The sequence below is a fragment of the Sapajus apella genome, unplaced genomic scaffold (genome assembly GCF_009761245.1).
Source record: "Sapajus apella isolate SASKATOON/1434 unplaced genomic scaffold, GSC_monkey_1.0 scaffold13, whole genome shotgun sequence".
NCBI lineage: Eukaryota > Metazoa > Chordata > Mammalia > Primates > Cebidae > Sapajus > Sapajus apella.
In genome coordinates this window covers 634,373-653,904 of record NW_022436953.1, presented here as the reverse complement: position 1 = coordinate 653,904, position 19,532 = coordinate 634,373, and the positions used below count along the sequence as shown (strand labels likewise).

The following is a 19,532-nucleotide window of genomic DNA, read 5'->3' as shown; positions in this document are numbered from 1 at the left end:
CTTGACCTGGTAGGTAGATAGAAAAAATCCAAGAAGATGGATTTTTCTTAATCCAGCCCTATATAGTAAAAATTACACTGCCAGGTCTTCTTGGTAAAAACACCTCAAGTATTTTTGAGATGGAGTCTCACTCTGTAGTCCAAGCTGAAGTGCAGTGGTGTGATTTTGGCTCACTGCAATGTCTACCTCCTGGGCTCAAGCGATTCTTGTACCTCAGCCTCCTGAGTAGCTGGGACTACAGGCAAGTGCCACCACACCTGGCTATGTTTTTTTTTTGTATTTTAGTAAAGACAGGGTTTCACCATGTTGCCCAGGGTGGTCTCAAACTCCTGAGCTTAGGCAATCCACCTGCCTCGGCCTCCCAAAGTACTGGGATTACAGGTGTGAGCCACTGCACCCATTCTCAATCAATTTAGTAGTTGTTGAAACGAACACCTCTATACTTATGTTAGCTGCGATCTGATTTGTTGGTTTGAAATGCACAGAACTCCTCACTGATAAAACCACATTAAGTAGGCAGAATTGTCCCCAACTTCTTCCAATGGTAAAGTTTTGATGATTAAACATACACATTCCCACCCTTAGCTCTTAGATTGTTGTTCAAACTCTACTACTCATGCAAAAAGAAGTCTATAAAGCATGCAAAGCTTCACCCTTATACAAAAAATGTTGTATACAATGGAAATGCAGATAGTTAATTCTATGTGACTTTTAAATTTCTAATCCTAAGCATCTTCTACTTCCAAACAACTTTTATTCCATTTTAATCTTTGAAAATAAACAATAATTAATGGTTTGATTACATTCCCCTCAAACAGTACCATGAAATGCAAGAAAGCAGCACTCCAGGTTTCAATTACAGTTCCAATATTTCTGTGTTCTTCAATGAGACTGGTTGCCCTTTGCTTCAGTCTAATATGAACACAACGACCTTGCTCTCTGTGTTGTCATCAATAGTTTCTTGCATAATGTCAATCTTTCTCACTCTTCTATCCCTCACACTAAATTCATGCCCATCAGGTGCTGTCAATACCTTTCATTTATAGAATACTTGCAAAGAGCTGCCATGTAAGTATTTTACACAACAGAATCTCATTTAAACCTTATTGCAAATCTATGACCCTCTTTTACAGATAAAAAAACTGAAACACAGGAAGGTTCAATAACTTGTTCAAGATCATGTAGTAAGCAAGTGGAAAGGCTGAAATTTTCTTTTTTTTTTTTTAGAAACAGGGTCTCTCACTTTGTCACCCAGGCTGGAGTGCAGTGGTGCGATCAGGGCTCACTGCAGCCTCTATCTCTCAGGCCCAAGTTATCCTCCCACCTCACCTCCCAAGTGGCTAGGACTACAGGCATGAGCCACCAAGCCACCAAGCCACCTAATTTTTATATTTTTTGTAGAGGCGGGCTCTTGCCATGTTGTCCAGGCTGGTCTCAAACTCCTGGGCTCAAGTGACCCCCTCACCTAAGCCTCCCAAAAACTGGGCTTACAGGCGCTGAGACATGGCATTTAAAACCAGGCCCATCAAAACCTCTTTCAAACTTGGGGTAGTCTTTCCTCTCCTATCCATGCCCTACCTATTCAAGACTCACCACCTTTACGAGGGCTTTCTGAAAGTCACCAATTAATGGCTGATTTTTAACACTGAGGTTTATATATGCTTTAAATATTTTTATGGCTAATTTCACAAAAAAGATTTCATTCTCTTCCTAAAAAGCAGTACAAATTTGCTTGAGTCAAACTGTTAAAATTTAATTAAAACTGAATTTGAAGGAAAATTATGAGTAGGTACAATCCCTAATTTTAATTCTAAGTTGAGTCAAGAATGCCAAAGTGGTATAGAGATAAGATGGCATGAAACTGTGAGGATTATGGTCAACTCATTGTGTGAGGCAGGACAAGTCCCTCAAGGTTGCAAGTTCCATGTTTATCACCTAAAAAATGAAAAAGTAGAATGGGTGCTTAATCAGTGGGTTGATAAAAACTTCCCGTGGTTACAACATGAATGTACTTAACAGTGCTGAGCTGTATACTTGAAAATGGTTAAAATGGTAAATTTTAATGTTTTAACCACAATAAAAAAGAAACCCAAAAAACTTCATGTAGAACATTTTGAAAATACTGAACATGTCTAAGCCTCATTCCTATAAATTGATTCAGTGGATCTAGTGTAGGACTCAGGCATCTATATTTTTAAAAGGTTGATTCTGAATGAGAGATCCAAGATGGCCGATTAGCAGCAGCTCAGAATTGCAGCTCCCAGTGAAGGCGCAGGGAGTGAGTGGACACCAGACTTCCAGAGGAATTTTTGTTGCCTACGGACCAGAAGATTCCCAGCGGAAGAGCCCCACGGGTCACCAGCACGACTCTTCTGGCCGGCGCAGCTGTTTTGCTGGCGTCCTGCCACCGAGTGTGTGGGACTGGGTGCCCTTTTGGTTGGCGTCTGGGGCTCCGGGAAGGCAGAGTCGCCCATTCAGCTGATTGAAGGGGGGACTGAAGCCGAGAGCCAGACAGGGAGATTCCCAGGCAGAAAAGCACCACGAATCTCACCGCGGCTGTTTCGAAACAGCTCAGTCGCAGCTCAAGAAATTGTATGGATCCTGGTGCCTTTTTGGCGGGCGACTGGGGCACCTGGGAGGGAATCAACCGTTCAATTGGGAGAAAAAAGAAGGGGGCTCCAAGGCGGAGAGCCAGGTGATCGGGCTCAGCTGGTTCCACCCCCTCAGGAAAACAGCAATTAGAAGCCCTGACCGTTGAGAGTTTCACAGGCAACACAGCTGAACCCGGGAAGGTCCAGCCCTGTGGGGGAGGGGCGTCCACCGAAGGAAAGCAAAGATACAGAGATAACATCACCACCACCAAGCTGGACGTCCACTTAGAGACCCAATCTGAAAGTCAGCAATCACAAAGACGACAGGTGGATAAATCCACAAAGATGGGAGGAAACCAGCACAGAAAGGCTGAAAACATCCGAAATCAGAATGCCTCTCCTCCTTCAGGGTATCGCAGTTCTTCATCCGCAAGGGAACAAGGCCTGATGGAGAATGAGTGTGATGAATTGTCAGAATCAGCCTTCAGAAGGTGGATAATAAACTTCTATGAGCTAAAAGAACATGTTCTAACCCAATGCAAAGAAACTAAGAACCTTGAAAAAAGGTTTGACAAAATGCTAACGAGAACAATCTAGAGAGGAATATAAGTGAATTAATGGAGCTGAAAAACAATACAAGAACTTCGAGAAGTATGCACAAGTTTTAACAGTCGAATTGATCAAGCAAAAGAAAGGAAATCAGAGGTCGAAGACCAACTCAATGAAATAAAACGAGAAGACAAGATTAGAGAAAAACGGGTAAAAAGGAATCAGCAAAGTCTCCAAGAAATATGGGACTATGTGAAAAAACCTAATCTACGTTTGATAGGTGTACCTGAATGTGACGAAGAGAATGAATCCAAGTTGGAAAATATTCTTCAGGATATTATTCAGGAAAACTTTCCCAACCTAGCAAGGCAGGACAATATTCAACTCCAGGTAATACAGAGAACACCACAAAGATATTCCTCAAGAAGAGCAACCCCGAGGCACATAATCTTCAGATTCACCAGGGTTGAAATGGAGGAGAAAATGCTAAGGGCCGCCAGAGAGAAAGGTCAGGTTACCCACAAAGGGAAGCCTATCAGACAGCAGATCTCTCAGCAGAAACCCTACAAGCCAGAAGAAAGTGGGGGCCAATATTCAACATCCTTAAAGAAAAGAACTTTCAACCCAGAATTTCACATCCAGCCAAACTAAGCTTCATAAGTGAAGGAAAAATAAAATCGTTTGTGAACAAGCAAGTACTCAGAGATTTCATCACCACCAGGCCTGCTTTACAAGAGCTTCTGAAAGAAGTACTATACATAGAAAGGAACAACTGGTATCAGCCATTCCAAAAATATACCAAAAGATACAGAGCATCAACATAATGAAGAATCTACATTAACTAATGGGCAAAACAGCCAGCTAGCATCAAATGGCAGTATTAAACTCACATATATTTTTATCAATCCTAAATTTAAATCGACTAAATGCCCCAATCAAAAGACACAGGCAAATTGGATAAAAAGCCAAAACCCATCGGTATGTTGCATCTAGACCCATCTCACATGCAGGGATACACAAAGACTCAAAACAAAGGGATGGAGGAAGATTTACCAACCAAATGGAGACCAAAAAAATAAAATAAAAAGTAGGAGTTGCAATTCTCGCCTCTGATAAAATAGACTTTAAAGCAACAAAGATCAAAAGAGGCAAAGGAGGACATTACATAATGGTATAAGGATCAATGCAACAAAGCTAATGATCCTAAATATATATGCACTCAATACAGGAGCACCCAAATAATAAGGCAAGTTCTCTGACTTATAAAAAGACTTAAGACTCCCACACAATAATAGTGGGAGACTTTAACATCACATTGTCAATATTAGACAGATCAACAAGACAGAAAATTAACAAGGATATCCAGGACTTGAACTCAGACCCAGAACAAGTAAACTTAATAAACATTTATAGAACTCTCCACCCCAAATCCACAAAACATACATTCTTATCAGTACCACATCACACCTACTCTAAAAGTGACTACATAATTGAAAGTAAATCACTCCTCAGTAACTGCATAGCATTTCACAGGTTTAAATGAAATATTGGTTGGCTGCTTGTTATTTTCCTCCCTTACTCCTTCCTGTCTCCATTGTTAAGCACAATTATTGGCATCAAAGAGGTTTTTGATACCCATTTTTAGACTGCATTCTAGCCTGGGCAATAAAGCAAGACTCCTGTTCTCTCTCCCTCTTTCTCTTTTTTTCTTTTTCTTTTCTCTCCCCCCGCCCCCCAAAAAAAAGGTTGATTCTGCTTAAGACTGATCGTATCTGATAATTCCAAAGACCCTTAGCGCTCTAATATTCAAGGCAGACCTAGCCCACACACAACAGAAATAAAAATTATGAATAACTTAAAATAAAAAGTGACTTTTCAAGTTAATATCTGCAAAAGTATCACAGTTCATGACAAAAACTTAAAACAGACTTTGTTTTAAATAAAAGGCATCTAAAAATGATATCCACATCTTTTTTCCCTTTAGAAAATGTTTCAACGCAAAGGTGAGACCCAGGTTTATGAGACCTTATTATTCAAAAAAGGGTTTCTACTGTATTTCCCAATGTTCGTGAAGATATAATTTGTGTATTTGTCTCACATTTAACATAAAATGACATTTTCTATCATTTTAAGTGAGTTGAAATGAGGTCTAAAAGCCATTCAGTCTGTAATACCCTCACTTTACAGAAGAAAAAACAAGTGATCTTTCTAGTGTACCAAGCTGAAGGATAACTTTAAAATTACCATCAAGGCAAAGAGCGGTGGCTCACACCTGTAATCCTAGCACTTCGGGAGGCCAAGGTGGGCAGATCACTTGAGGCCAGGAGTTCCAAGTCAGCCAGGCCAACCATGGGGAGCCCCCGCCATGGGTGAAACCCCAGTGCTACTCATGGCTGAAGCATGAGAATCGCTTGAACCCGGCAGGTGGAGGTTGCCTGGGAGACAGAGGGAGACTCCATCTCAAAAAAATCAAACCAGTCACTCCATACTGCTGATCAAATAAAGTTGGCAAGATGAACAACGAACATTGAAAAGTGACTAGTCAAGAAACAGCAATATTCTTACATGCCTATAAAACCTCTAGAGTTGGCCAGGCATGATGGCTCATGCCCATAATCCTAGCACTTTGGGAAGCCAAAATAGGAGAATCACTTATGCTCAGGAGTTGAGACCAGCCAGGGCAATATAGTGAAACCCTGTCTCCATAAAAATTGTAAAAATTAGCCAGGCATGGTGGCATGTGTCTACAGTTCCAGCTACTCAGCGGCTGAAGTGGAAGGATCACATAATCCCAGCAGGTCGAGGCTGCAGTGAGCCGTAACCACACTACTGCACTCCACCCTGTGTGATAAAGAGTGAGATTCTGGGCCGGGTGCGGTGGCTCACACTTGTAATCCCAGCACTTTGGGAGGCCGAGGCAGGTGGATCACTTGAGGTCAGGAGTTCAAAACCAGCCTGTCCAACATGGCGAAACCCCATCTTTACTTAAAATACAAAATTACAGGCATGGTGGTGCATGCCTGTAATCCCAGCTACAGGGAGATTATAGCCTCCGGAGGCTGAGGCAGGAGAATCGCTTGAACCTGGAAGGCGGCAGTTGTAGTCAGCCAAGATGGTGCCACTGCACTCCAGCCTGGGCAACAAGAACAAAACTCCATCTCAAAATAAATACATACATAAATGAATGAATGAATGAATGAATGAAGATTCTGACAAACAACGGAAGTTCAACAATCTGTATATCAGATGAATCTGATAAAATCTGTGTTAAAATGCTTACATTTTAGAAGCAAATAATGATAAAAGTGAACACAACGTAACAAGAACTCTTATCTATTACTTAACAAATACTTCCTATTAAAAAAAAAGGATTATTCACTCATTTCAACTACAAAAACTAATACCACATAACATGGGCATATGGGGTTATATTTGAATACAGTGTTTGGTGAGAGTCCTTGGGGGAAAAAAAAACCCCAAATTCAGGATACCACACACACACACAAAAAAGAGACAGTTTCAGTTTTTTTCCACTTTACTTCCCTTATGCAATCTTCCTAATTTCCACACCTGTTAAGTCAGAGGGGCCCCCTGAATTAATTTCCAAAGTATCAGCAGAATCAAAGAAAACTCCAGTCTAAAAGAAAAAATATACTTTCTTTAAATAGGACTTTTGTAACAACTGAAGGGCTAAGTATCAATTTGAAGATAGGATCACTAAAATAAAGCAAATTCATTTATGAGATGCTAAACTATAATCTTACTACTGATCTGGCCACCAGTTTAGAATGAATAATGGCAAGAAATGACAACAAACAAGTTAGTTATGCCTTTGGAAATTACAGAGAAATAATTAGCTTTTAAAAAAAAATTTGATTAAGTATGTGACATAACTACGGGGACAAATGAAGCCAAGAGAACAAGTCCATAGTAGTAATACAAATTCCTGTTTTACAAACATCAGACCAAAGGCAGAAACAGCTAGATAGCCAGTCTGTGTGCGACAAAAACTATTAAAAGGCAAACTAGACCAATGACTAACGACAGCATCATCTTTAAATATAAAACACCATTAGAGGCCGGCCTGTAATCCCAGCACTCTGGGAGGCTGAGGTGGGTGGATCACCTGAGGTCAGAGTTCAAGACCAGCCTGACCAATATGGTGAAACCCCGTCTCTACTAAAAATACAAAAAAAAATTAGCAAGGTGTGGTGGCATGCGCCTGTAGTCCCAGCTACTCAGGAGGCCGAGACAGGAGAATTGCTTATGAAGCCGGGAGGCGGAGATTGCAGTGAGCCAAGATCACGCCACGGCACTCCAGCCTGGGAAACAGAGTAAGACTCCATCTCAAAAAAAAAAAAAAAAACGAACACAAAAACCCACACCATTAGAAATAACCAAAAATCACTTCAACCTGCCTACATGTAATTACATCATGAGCTTGAACAAGTAGTTTTCTGAAATACATTTCTCTTATTTCTAATCTTAACGTACTAGAATTCAGCTCTCCTAACCACTTTACAATGCAAAGCTTCTTTATACACTTAGTTTCTAAAAACAATTTAAATATTGAGCGATACATATTCTGTTCTTTATGTGTCCTGGTAAAAGTAATTATCAGCATCTTGCCAAAAATGAGAACTACTAGAATAACCTTAACCGACAATGTTGCTTTTGTACTTACACCTCAAGAATTAAGAGCAAACAAAAATTAGTCACTATTCTTTTCGGACAAGGAACCCCAGCATGAAGGTTTTTTTTGTTTTTGAGACAGAGCTTCGCTCTTGTTACCCAGGCTGGAGTGCAATGGCGCCATCTCGGCTCACTGCAACCTCCGCCTCCTGGGTTCAGGCAATTCTCCTGCCTCAGCCTCCCGAGTAGCTGGGACTACAGGCACGTGCCACCATGCCCAGCTAATTTTTTGTATTCTTAGTAGAGACGGGGTTTCACCATGTTGACCAGGATGGTCTCGATCTCTTGACCTCGTGATCCACCCGCCTCGGCCTCCCAAAGTGCTGGGATTACAGGCTTGAGCCACCGCGCCCGGCCTCCCAGCATGAAGTTTTATACTCTTAAGAAAATTATGGAAAACTAAGTCAGTACAGAAAAAGGTATTATGGAAATATCACATCTTGTCTAGCTGGAAACATTTTTTAAAATTAAAAACCCAAAGAAAAAAATCGAGTATCTGTGCGCCGAGTATCAAAAGTAAAGACACTGAGTTACAAGGCGGTATTGCACCTGAATGACAGCAGAATCTCACAGCAGCAACTTTAAGAGATTTCACCTTGAAAGAATTTATCATAAAATAATCACTAACTTTGATTACCATGTGTGTTTAGAGCTGGAGTACAATCCAACTCTTACCCATTTTGTGAATTTTCCAAAAAGCATTAACATCTTAGGAAGTACAAATCAAAGCTTTTAGAACAGTTTTTCACAACAAAATTTATTAGAAGAATAGTGGTTTTGAAAAGTCTAGCATCCAGTGAGAACTACCATACACAACATTACAGCTGGGAATGTTTCTCCAAAATGTCATGGTCAAATAATACAATGGAACCATTAAATCTTACACATGCACGAAAGAACTAGCGCTTTTGACATACAATAAAAAAAAAAGGGTGGGGAGAACCACATGGATTAAAATTTTAAGTACTCATCACATACATTAAGACACAATTTTAGTCCAGTCAAAAATCAGAACTGCATTAAAAAATTTAATGTAGTGCAATCAAACCAAAAAACTTAATTTGTGATCATAAGTGCTCTACTACATAAACATTGATCATAGCAAGGAACAAAAAGTTCAAATCACACAGTACAAAAAAAATCTGTAAATAAATATAAACTACAGTACAAGAGAAATATTAAATTATACAATTCCATCAAACTGTAAACAGTATATTGAAATGAGGTCCATAAGAGTAAAGGGGGTTCCTGTTTTGTTGTATGACACTTGAACTTCTAGAAATTTCAAAGATCCCATTTTCCATATCTTCAAAGGCTATGGGTTTTACATGTGGAGAGAATTTATTTTAGATGTAAGATATCAAATATTAAAGCAGAGGAATATCTATTTTGTTAACCACAGATAGTACTGCAGAAAACAAAAGTAATTTTTAAGAGACAAGTCTTAACATTAAAGATGCAAAGGACTAAAACACTTGAATTAGAACTTCACATCAGAAGAAACTTGTCACTGAGAACTTCAAGGCGACAAAATACACTGACAAAACTGTCTGCTGATATGCAGACCTAAACCTCTGCTAATTTTTTTTTGACATTTTACATACTCATGTTACAACACCAACTTTGGCAGAATCACTACTGATAAACTCAAAGCACTCCTGGCCCAATGGTTCCATCACAGTGGCCAGTGCACAAAATTCTCTAAAGACATTGCATAAACTAGAGTGTAGAGGTCAGACACCCAAGGACCAGTGCTTGAATTTAGTAGTAGTTATTGTGAAGAAGCAAGAGCCACATCAAGAAGGAACTGCATCTGTTACAGCTTACAGAGCAGTTAGGAATGTCTTTTGTTTTAGTTGTGCTGGCTATTAGTGGCATTTAAAAATACATAGTTTAACTGTGCGTGTTTGTGTATGACTGTGTGTGTAGTGTGCTGGCTATACATTTATGCACATTTTTTTAAACAATACACTGTTAACAGGAACCCCCATAGTATCTGCTCAGTAGTAATAACTGAATATATAGAATGCCACTATAAGAGTGTGAGGCACCATGTGCTGGAGAGTTATATGCAGCTTTAAAATCTGTTTGGCTGAGTTATACCTGGATACCTGAACTGAGTTTTTAAGTTGACATTCATCAGATGTGCTACCAGCACGTTGAAATAAAAGCAAAACAGAAAAATACAAGTCACTGTTAGGTTTAAGAATAGCATCAAAGTACCTGAATTGAGTGAGAAGAGTGTGTAAACTGTCCCTGAGGGTTTTTAAACAGTGTGTACAAGCTGGATTCCTAAGAACATTAGTTTTATTAAACAGTATGGACTGATAAAATACCAATGTCTGACAGCTTAAAGTGGAGGTTATAGAGAATTAAACGCAAACACTCCAAATGTATAGTTTATACATTTTTTTCCAAGCAGCAATAAGCTGCTGTAAAGTATACATCCCATCAGAACAAGCAACATGTGGGAGTCAGATAAAGGTTTCTATCTTAGTCTGGTTTTCTGACAGCACAGCCTATCAATATCCAATGACTATTATCTTTCCTAGATCAGAATGTAACTAATTTCGACTAGTAATATAGGATTAGACTTTTAATCAAACACTTTGCTATTACATACTAAAATTCCTTGAACTTACTAATGCTGGTAATACTAACCTAGTTAATCATCCCCCCCCGCCCCATTTTAGAAATATACCCTTCCACAACTTAAACATTAAGATCCATTTTCAGTCCTCTGGTGTAAAAAGCATGTCAGTGAATTAGTATTAAAAATTTACAAAGTAAAAAGGCTTGAATTTCAGCCAAAGATTCTAAATACTGCTCATTCCCTGAAGACGTAAAAGGGGGAGAGAATCCCTACCCATTTTCCTAGTGATTTGTTTTTCTAAAATGGTCTGAAACAATGTTTTATTTTGGGGAATTTTCCCCCTCACCTTCTCTCAAATTCCAAATTCTTAAGCTTGAAATGCTTAATAAAATGGAGAAAATGAGGCAATCACTTGGAATTGCTAGAAAGGTACAAAATGTTGTCTTTTTCTAAAATAAGATTTATATAAATGTGATCTGACCCCATATTATGTAGTATGTTTTATATTTTTAAATAATCATCCTAAAACTTACAGTACCTAAGACTCTGAAGATAAATTAAGACTTTAGTGTTGTAACAGAAAAAGTGCTGAATTATCCCTTTTCTAGTACTTTAAACATTTTGGACAAGTGCTTCCCTAGTGACAGTGAAGTTTACTATATAACCTTCCCCACCAAGCAGGAAAAAGAAAAAGTCACCTGGATGGAAAAAAAAAAACAAAAAAAAAAAAAACGACTTTTAAGAGTGTAGCACCGGGTATACCAAATAATAGAAGTTGTTTCACTCATTCTGAGGGGGTAAAAATATTCTAGATTGAAATTCTATTTGGCTATTGACTGTTAAAAATCCCTGCTCTACTGTGTCAGTGTCCTGTGTTCAACGACCCCCAACCCCCCACCCCTAGTCCCCTTACACACTATCCACTGAGAATCTAATCTCTAAAGAGATTATTTTAAAATTTATGTTGTCAGGACATACCTGAGAAAGGGTGCAATTATGCAGAACAAGGAACCCAAGACTGCACTAATACTGGTTAGAGGTTCATAAATTCTTTCCCAAGACAAATCTAAAAAGTTTAAGAGGTATGGATCTTCAAATATGTCTAACTGCTTTAGATTTTTTTGGTATGTGTGTAGGGTCATTTCCAGTGTTGATCATCTTGAGCCTGTTCAATGACAGTTCAAGATGGGGTAAAAGAGTTCATTTCCACATTCAAATAACAGAGATTAAATATTATAATATTTGCTACATCCAATAAATCTATGATTAACTAAAAGTGCTTCCTTTTCATTTTTCTTGATACAGCTCTATATGAAGTGGAAACCGTAAAATAACCCCCAACAGTTGCAGAATTAACTCATGCTCTATTGTCAAATCAACATTAATTAGCCTCATTTATCATTTTTAAACAATCTAAGAGATCTCTCTATCAAATCAGGATGGCCTAACTTTACCACATTATCTTTCAACTCATTTTTAGTATTCTAGGGCAGAATCTTTAGCTTCCTCTCCGAAGTCTACATGCTTTTTCCATCCTACACCACCCTCCCCACCCCAATCTCCTTCATAACACTTAGGGCTTATAGCTAGTGTTACGTTATAGGGCTAATGTCTGCTTCTTCAAAAGGTGACTGCAAGATTATTCAGGAATGAGGGTACACAAATAATGTCCTCCATTTTTCTTTCCATCACCATGTTCACAAATCCTGTTCAAGTCTCCAGTATAGAATTAAACCAAAACAAACAAACAAGAAAGAGCCTGGAGTTCTGTCTTCCTTGGACCACAATTGTACTTTTTTCCTTTTCAGTAGATTTTGAAAGTAATTAAAAAAAAAATCCCTAGATAGCTATATAGTCTCCTAAATGGGCTGTTCTGAAGCCATCAAGTTTTTAGTAATACTGGCCTGACCAAAGCATTAATGAAGACCAAATTCTAATTAAAGGTAACAAGGAAAACAAGCTCTGATATCTTCAAGAAGGCCAAAATTTAACCTACAACTTTCAATATCTCCTATAAAACATAAAGTGGAGCACAATTCTGTCTGTTGCCATATTCTATCACCAATGACAGCAACCTGAATAGGCAGAAAAGAGTCGTTTATACGAAACAATCTCTGGAAATTAAAGAAAAATTATAAAAGCAAAAATACATGGTCTCAACAGGAAATCTACCAAGATAAAAGCTGTTAAAGAAAATGACTCCGATCTGCCATATAACTGCTATAACTCAAAATATTTTCAGCTTTTGATATTATTGAGCTGACTCAATTTGTTTAATGAAAATAAATGAATCCATGCTTCACTATTATGGGTCAATGAGATCTAAGAGAATCACAAAGGCTTAGAACCAGGCCTGGCACTGTGTGCTTTCTTGGGGGTAGGGGGAGAACACATAGCTCACTAGCAGCTCAAAGGTTGCTATGTACTGCCTAATGACAGAAGGTAGTTATGATATGGGTGTTAACAGGTAGTTGTTTTTAGTCTGATTTAGAGTTCTCTCCGAAACTTGGGAACTAAACTTCTCATTGTGCCTTTAATAGTTTTACCATCTGATCACACATAGCTCATACTATAGCTAAGGTAAATGTTGGGGAAAAGAAATGCCAATTGGTTGAGGTAATGGTTTATGTAAGATAACCAGAGTTCTAAAAGCACTTCAATATTGTAAAGTAAAAGTGTACCAAATAAAGCTAATACACACTTCACACTTGTTGAGCTTGCTCACCAGAACTGAACAGTAATTAACTTCACATAAGGACCCCTATTATCACACAAAGCCTTACTCATATTCATGATCTGCTGCAGCAAAGATATTATCAAGCAACATCTAAACTTCAGAACAACAAACTTAATATTAAAAAGTATTATACACAAATATAAATTATTTTTCCTGAAAGAGTGACCTTGTCCTTCATGGTATTTGGGGAACAGAAAAGTGTATAGCTCATCACGAACATAATTCAGAGTCACTGATAAGCTTACTGAACAAAGTAATATAATACACTACATTACTGAATGACTACGCTGTCTCAGAAATGAGAAAGCTAAAGATAAAAATACCAACTAGATATCTTTCCACAGAATTATTTAGTGTTTTTGATTTTATAGTGCCATAGCTTATCTACTCTATATCAAGGTTCTCTGAAAACGCAAAAAAATTATTTTAAATACATTATTTCCTATCAATAGTTCCAAGAATGTTATATATTAATAATTTAAGTAATGTTATCATCTGCCTACTGGAAAATGTGAGGAAAAACGGCTTTTATGATAAAGACAGTTGTGAACTACACTTTCCCATATCATAAAAATGGTCAACTGTTGTTTGGGCCATGCAAAACTCTGATTAGCAGAAATTAAGCATGCTAATAAACCAATCTCTATCACACATTTGTGAGGACATCCCCAAACTAGAATATCTACACTGAAAGTGCCAATACAGAATAGTGGCAAATCAAGAGGGAAATCAAACATTAAGGAATCACTGCGGCACCAAGACTGACAACCAGCCATGTGATGAGCCACCTCCGAGAAATGGTATAATGGAACTCTGAACACAAAATTTAACATTAAAAGTGCACCTGAATATTACAAACTAACTTTACAAAACCTATAATAAGGTAAAATATATATCTTTTGAAATATTCCAGCAGCTTCTGTTTTTTTTTTTTTTTTAAGTTTTTCTTTTTTGAGAGGCTCACGAAATTTAAAAGGGACCACTAGCTAATTTCAACCATGCTTCACAAAACAATAATGGCTATTTTATATTGCAGTTACCAATGTAATGCAATTAGTGCTTTAAAATAATCTACACTCAAAAAAAGAGAGAAAGAGAGAGACCTTTGGAGGAAATACGCTTATTCAAAAGCTTCTTGAAAAAGAAAATTTACCTGAATATCAAGTCATGACTGATCTCAAGTGTAATGTTTAAAAGCTTCACAGACATGAATATTACAATCTTCAGGTCTCAGGACTTTTAATCTGAGAAAGTTTAGAGTTTGGTTTGTTTTTTAAATTCACTTTCTAACCAAAACAAATCATAGAATTACTCAAATTTTCACTATTTACAACTCTCAGCCTACAATCTGAAATGACACAATACAAGTTCTCTTATTTAAACTGCAGCATTAAAGGGTAGGCACACCATTCTTCTGCTGCTCGATTGTCATCCACTGAAACACACATAGAAAATATTTATGTTAGTAAAATGATCACTCCATGTACACTACAATGACAAAATTTACATAACTCAACTCATACATCACTTATATAGACTACCACATAGGATTAAACCTCTCTGAACAGTAAACTCTACAAAAGTTGAACTTTTAGGGCCAGATTTTTAATGGGCCTTTAGTGATGTCTTTCTGAGAGGGAATAAAAGCAAGCACAAATTAACTTTCTCAAAGGACCTTTTTGCAGCAATCCTGGGCTACTGAACACCCCAAACATTACGCAAAAAGGTACTATGGCTGCAATTAATTGTGTGCTGACAAATTCTTGAATGTGTAACAAAGGAGGCGTTCCTTCATAAGCTTAGCCCTTTGCTTTCAGCAAACTTTCTATGATTTCCTTCAATTGCAGATGAAAACCATACATTTCCTAAGGAATTTTTATTGCAACTTCCAGCGAGGTGACAAAATATTGTAGAATCATAAAATGCTACTAAACCCAAACTGCTTTTTCTGTTAAGAAGTATAGAAAGCTAAGAGGAAACAGGCTCAGTTATCCACTGATTAAACTGCTACAAAAAATAACCAAATCAAGAAGAACCCACACCCAAGCTATGTCAAGAATGAGCAGTGCATGTATTTTAATAACAGCAATGGTGTGCCTAACCTTTGAACACATAGGTTGCTGAGGGAAAACTTAACCTAATTTAATTAACTGCTCTAAAGTTTCCAGGCAAGAATTTATGCCTTGGAAATATCTGGACCTCCCCTCAAACTGTTCGTATTCTCTGAAATCAACCTCAATCTAACCAACTCTCCAAGTTTGATTTTATTTTACACCGAACTCCAATAATGTTTGCTTTTGGTTAAGCATTTAGAAGGGCCTGACCACCTTTCTCAGCAGATTAGACCATACAGTATATGTGGTGTGGATTTTGTTTTGCACAAATAGTAAATTTTAATCTGATCACAATGAAAAATTAAATTCCATTGGCTCTGCTTAGTTCTTGCAAAAACTGCAGAAAAAAAACTTTCCTTACTATAATTTTAAAAGCCCATCTCAAAAAAAAGCTTAGATATTCTTCAAGGAGTGCTTATACAAACATGATCTCAAAGGTCCTGAACTGTGTGCTAAACAACCATGAATATCGGCTAATTATCAGAAAAAGTCAAGAAGGGGTTATTATGTAGGATGCCCAAAAAAAAAAAAGAGAAAAATTCCAACAAACAAAATTAAATAAAAACTAAAAAAACAACCTCTCCCACCCTTCTACTGGTATTTTGACTAGTTAAAAAAGGAATTCTAATGAGCTTGACTTCTGATTGAATTATTATTAGAACTGATATGCATGCTAATCATATCAGGTTACCTTGGGGTTGTGTTTTTTCTCTCATCACAAACATGGATCCTTCATTAATGTGGAATACTGGGCAAACTACTGAGACTGTAAAATCTAAGCATCACTTTTGCAGTATCATAATTACTTATACACATTTCTTTCTCTATTTCTCCCATCCCCAATAAACAGATCTTGAATATCTTAATCTAGTTGCTGCAATGATATTCCGTCAGTTAGCACATCAATTCCGTAAAAGGACTGAAGAATACAAAGAAACCTAGTTTGCTAAAATGAGGCATCCTCCATTGTTTTATGTAATGTACCCTGACTGCTCCTGAGTAAATACGGAGCTCGTCCTCCATGAGATAAGGCTATATCCTCACTTGTTGGTGAGACCAAATTCTACCCTTAGAAAATCTCAAATGAAATCACAGCAAAGGTAGTGTTCAAAGTAATTAACTGAAGTATTTCTGAAGGTAGTGTGTGTACATTTTCCACTGCCTTCCCCTCTGGGTGAGCACTAATAGCTTGCTAATTTGTTAAGCAAATCGAATAGTGAGAAGAAAATTATAAAATGTAACTATAAATATATGACCCAATAATTATGTCACTGAATAAACAAATTTCTCAAATTCAAAGGTTCATTGTTCTTCTTAGTTTTTCTTTAGTTTAATCCTTCAACTAGTTGAATCGTAGATGAAAAATGTGAATAATTTTGTATTATAAGATGGCTTTCCAATTTGCAGTGATAAAGCTCCCAGTATGACAGACGTGGTTTCTAAAAGGGGGCTTTTTTTCCTCTTCTTTTTTAAAAAGTAAAAACAAATATAACTTAGAAAAAAACAAACAAACAAAAAGAAAAGCATGCAGGCTCTACAGGCAAGGAGTCCACTTCCATGTATCTGTTCTCTGTGAGGTAACTCAATTCTCTTTTGTAGAGAAACATGCAAAAGGCCAAATATATTCCGAGCCATACTGCACATGAAAAATTTAAAATATGCAACATTCGGAATGCACATTTCATCTCTGTACACACAAGTCAATGCAAAATCTGCAAAGAAACAAGTGTCACAGTGAATGAAATTACGCGCAAACAATGACAGCTGAACAATGATGCAGTAGTGCTCACCCAGTTTGTACAGTAATTGGCACTCTACAGTATTCCTACTCGTTTTTTGATTCATTTGCACTTTGTGCTGCCTCTCCCTGGGGATCTAATTCAATCTTTACAGAAACATCTGGCCCCTCCGACCTCATTAATTTCATCTTTTTCTTTGGAGGGTTTTTCAAAGTGCCCAGCCTCTCCTTTACTTTGTACTCCAGTGTACTGTGGGGAATCCCATAAATACTCTGAGCTTTGGAAACACTCATTTTTCCACTCATCACCACTGAGATTGCTTCCTCCAGTATCTCACTGTTGTACTGTCTGTAACGCCCTCTTTTCTTCCGAGGCTGCTTGGAGCCAGGGTCTCCTTCTTGATCCGATGTGGGATATGGCTGTCCAGAGGTAGACTGCTCAGCATCTGAGCCCCAAGAATCGGGTCCAGCATCTAACATGCTTTTTCTATTTTGTTTTGGAAGAATAGCCCTTAATTTTTTACTAAGCGCGCTCTCCGTTTGTGAACCCATTACCAAAGAGCTATAGCTGTACTGATCACCAGTGCGAGACTCCCAAGAAAGATCCATTCCTCGAACTTGTGGTATCTTTAAATCTACAGGAGATGAATGGCTCACATCCTTTTTTCCATCTTGTTTTGCTTGAAGTGCCATTTTTGGAAAGGCAGAGTTTTCTGCAAGAAAAGGAAGGTCACTGATGTTGCTGAGTGCACCATTTCCCCTGAACTTCATACGGCTGAGGTTGAACTCGTAATGTGGTTTTGCCCAAGAGGCTTCCCTGGATAATATTAAGTGTTGTCCATGATTCTGTAATCCAGATGGCCCAAGGCTGGCAGTTGTGGACAATTGGTTTCTGCTTAGTAGTTCTTCACTAATCTGCAGGGATCGAGCCAGTGGAACTTTGAGTGATGTGGAGTGTCCAAAACCTTCCCTGGTTCCATCCTGTAAGCTTCTTGGAGGTACCCCATCACCACTCCGAAGTCCGTCTGGGCGGTACTGGCTGGGTCTCCCAGGTCGCCTAATTGGATGGAAGGAAACTGATGTGAGCAGGACTTGCACAGGTAGGGAGGGATGGGTGAGGGGACCACTCCTTTATTAGAAGGCCTTGCTTGGGTAACATCACTTTGTGTTATTTATTTATTTTTCTCTAAAATTAAAAAAAAAATGGTCTCAGCAGTTAGTTTTAAAACTTGTTCACAAAAAAGGAAAAAGAAAAAAGAAAAAAATCAGGAGCTTTTTGGGCAAAGAAAAATTAAACCTGTCAGCTGGTCTCTGGTTGGGTTCACAAATTTTCGGAGAAAAAGTTTCGCGCAACTGTCTGAAAATAGCATCTTAATTATTAATTACAAAGTAATCATCAGTCTCCATAGATCTACACAGAATTGTGTTACCAATGTGACGTTACCACTAAACAAGTACAGTAATAAAAGAGTAAGCCAAATTATTTATTTTAATTCAATATATTCAACATTCATGACAACTAGTTTTAAAACTGGAACCATATACATTATTGGAGCCCATAGATATTTCCTCATTTATCCCACAAACATGTTGATGTTCATCATCAAAAAATCAAACAATTCCAAATAACATTTCTTATTTTGCTTGGGGGAAAAAATACATATATATGGCTAACAGACCCAACGGGGAGAAAAAAATTCCAAACAAACCAAACCAAAAGACCCACTGCATTATAACTTACCACACTTCTTCATTTTAAAACACTATTAGTTCTAGATACACGAGTATCATGATTTTCCATTTGAAATAATCCAAGCTTAAAAGAAATTAGTCTTTATTTACCCGTTAAGTTCTACTCAAAGTAATTATTGTCAGAGGGATCTAAACAATTTTTTAGCAGTTTTCTCTGGCTTAAAAAAAGACTTCCCCTTCTTGAAATACCAAACACCTATTTTCAAATTTCAAGTGGACAGCTTTCAAATCATGTTTAAAAAGTCAACTACTTAGACAAAGTTAATTCGTAAGGTTTTGACTTCCACAATAGAGAAAGATTATCAATATAAAGGCTGACATCTGGCAAAACATACCCAAGGGGACGGTTACATTAGGCACAAAAGTGGGGCTTTGCAGAAATCATAAACCAGTTATGTTCTACAAAACTCTACGGGGACCTCCTATCATCAGTAACACAATAAGGATAACACTGAATATTCAACTAAAAGATGAGCATTCCTATTGGTGCATTTTTCTTCCATAAAACAAAACCAGTAGAAAACATTTTATATTCAGAAGGATAAACACAGCAACTTCAGCCATATAATACATGAACCTAGTACGCAAGTTTACAGTGAATCTTAAGCAAGGGATTTGTTTATGCAAACTGCACATTGACTTCTCCTATATGTGTCCTTAACTACACAACTCAACTGTTTTTTGTTTTTGTTTTGGAGACAGGGTCTCGCTCTGTCACCCAGGCTCGAGTACAGTGTTGTGATCACAGCTCACTGCAGCTGTGATC

At 37.8% G+C, this 19,532-nt stretch overlaps 1 protein-coding gene across 18 annotated transcripts in view; it reads right to left on the bottom strand.

Moving 5' to 3' along the window:
- LCOR (ligand dependent nuclear receptor corepressor) overlaps positions 1–19,532 on the bottom strand; it is a 159,161-nt gene that overhangs the window by 21,665 nt on the left and 117,964 nt on the right. For 3 of the 18 annotated variants that reach the window (XM_032281170.1, XM_032281169.1, XM_032281171.1), the window contains exon 8: positions 8,571–18,071. The exons of the other annotated variants lie outside the window; for them this stretch is intronic. In XM_032281170.1, coding sequence (XP_032137061.1) covers positions 17,102–18,071 — 970 coding nt within the window. In that variant the 3' untranslated portion in view covers positions 8,571–17,101. Of the gene's footprint in view, positions 1–8,570; positions 18,072–19,532 lie in introns of those variants that run through there. 18 annotated transcript variants of the gene reach the window in all.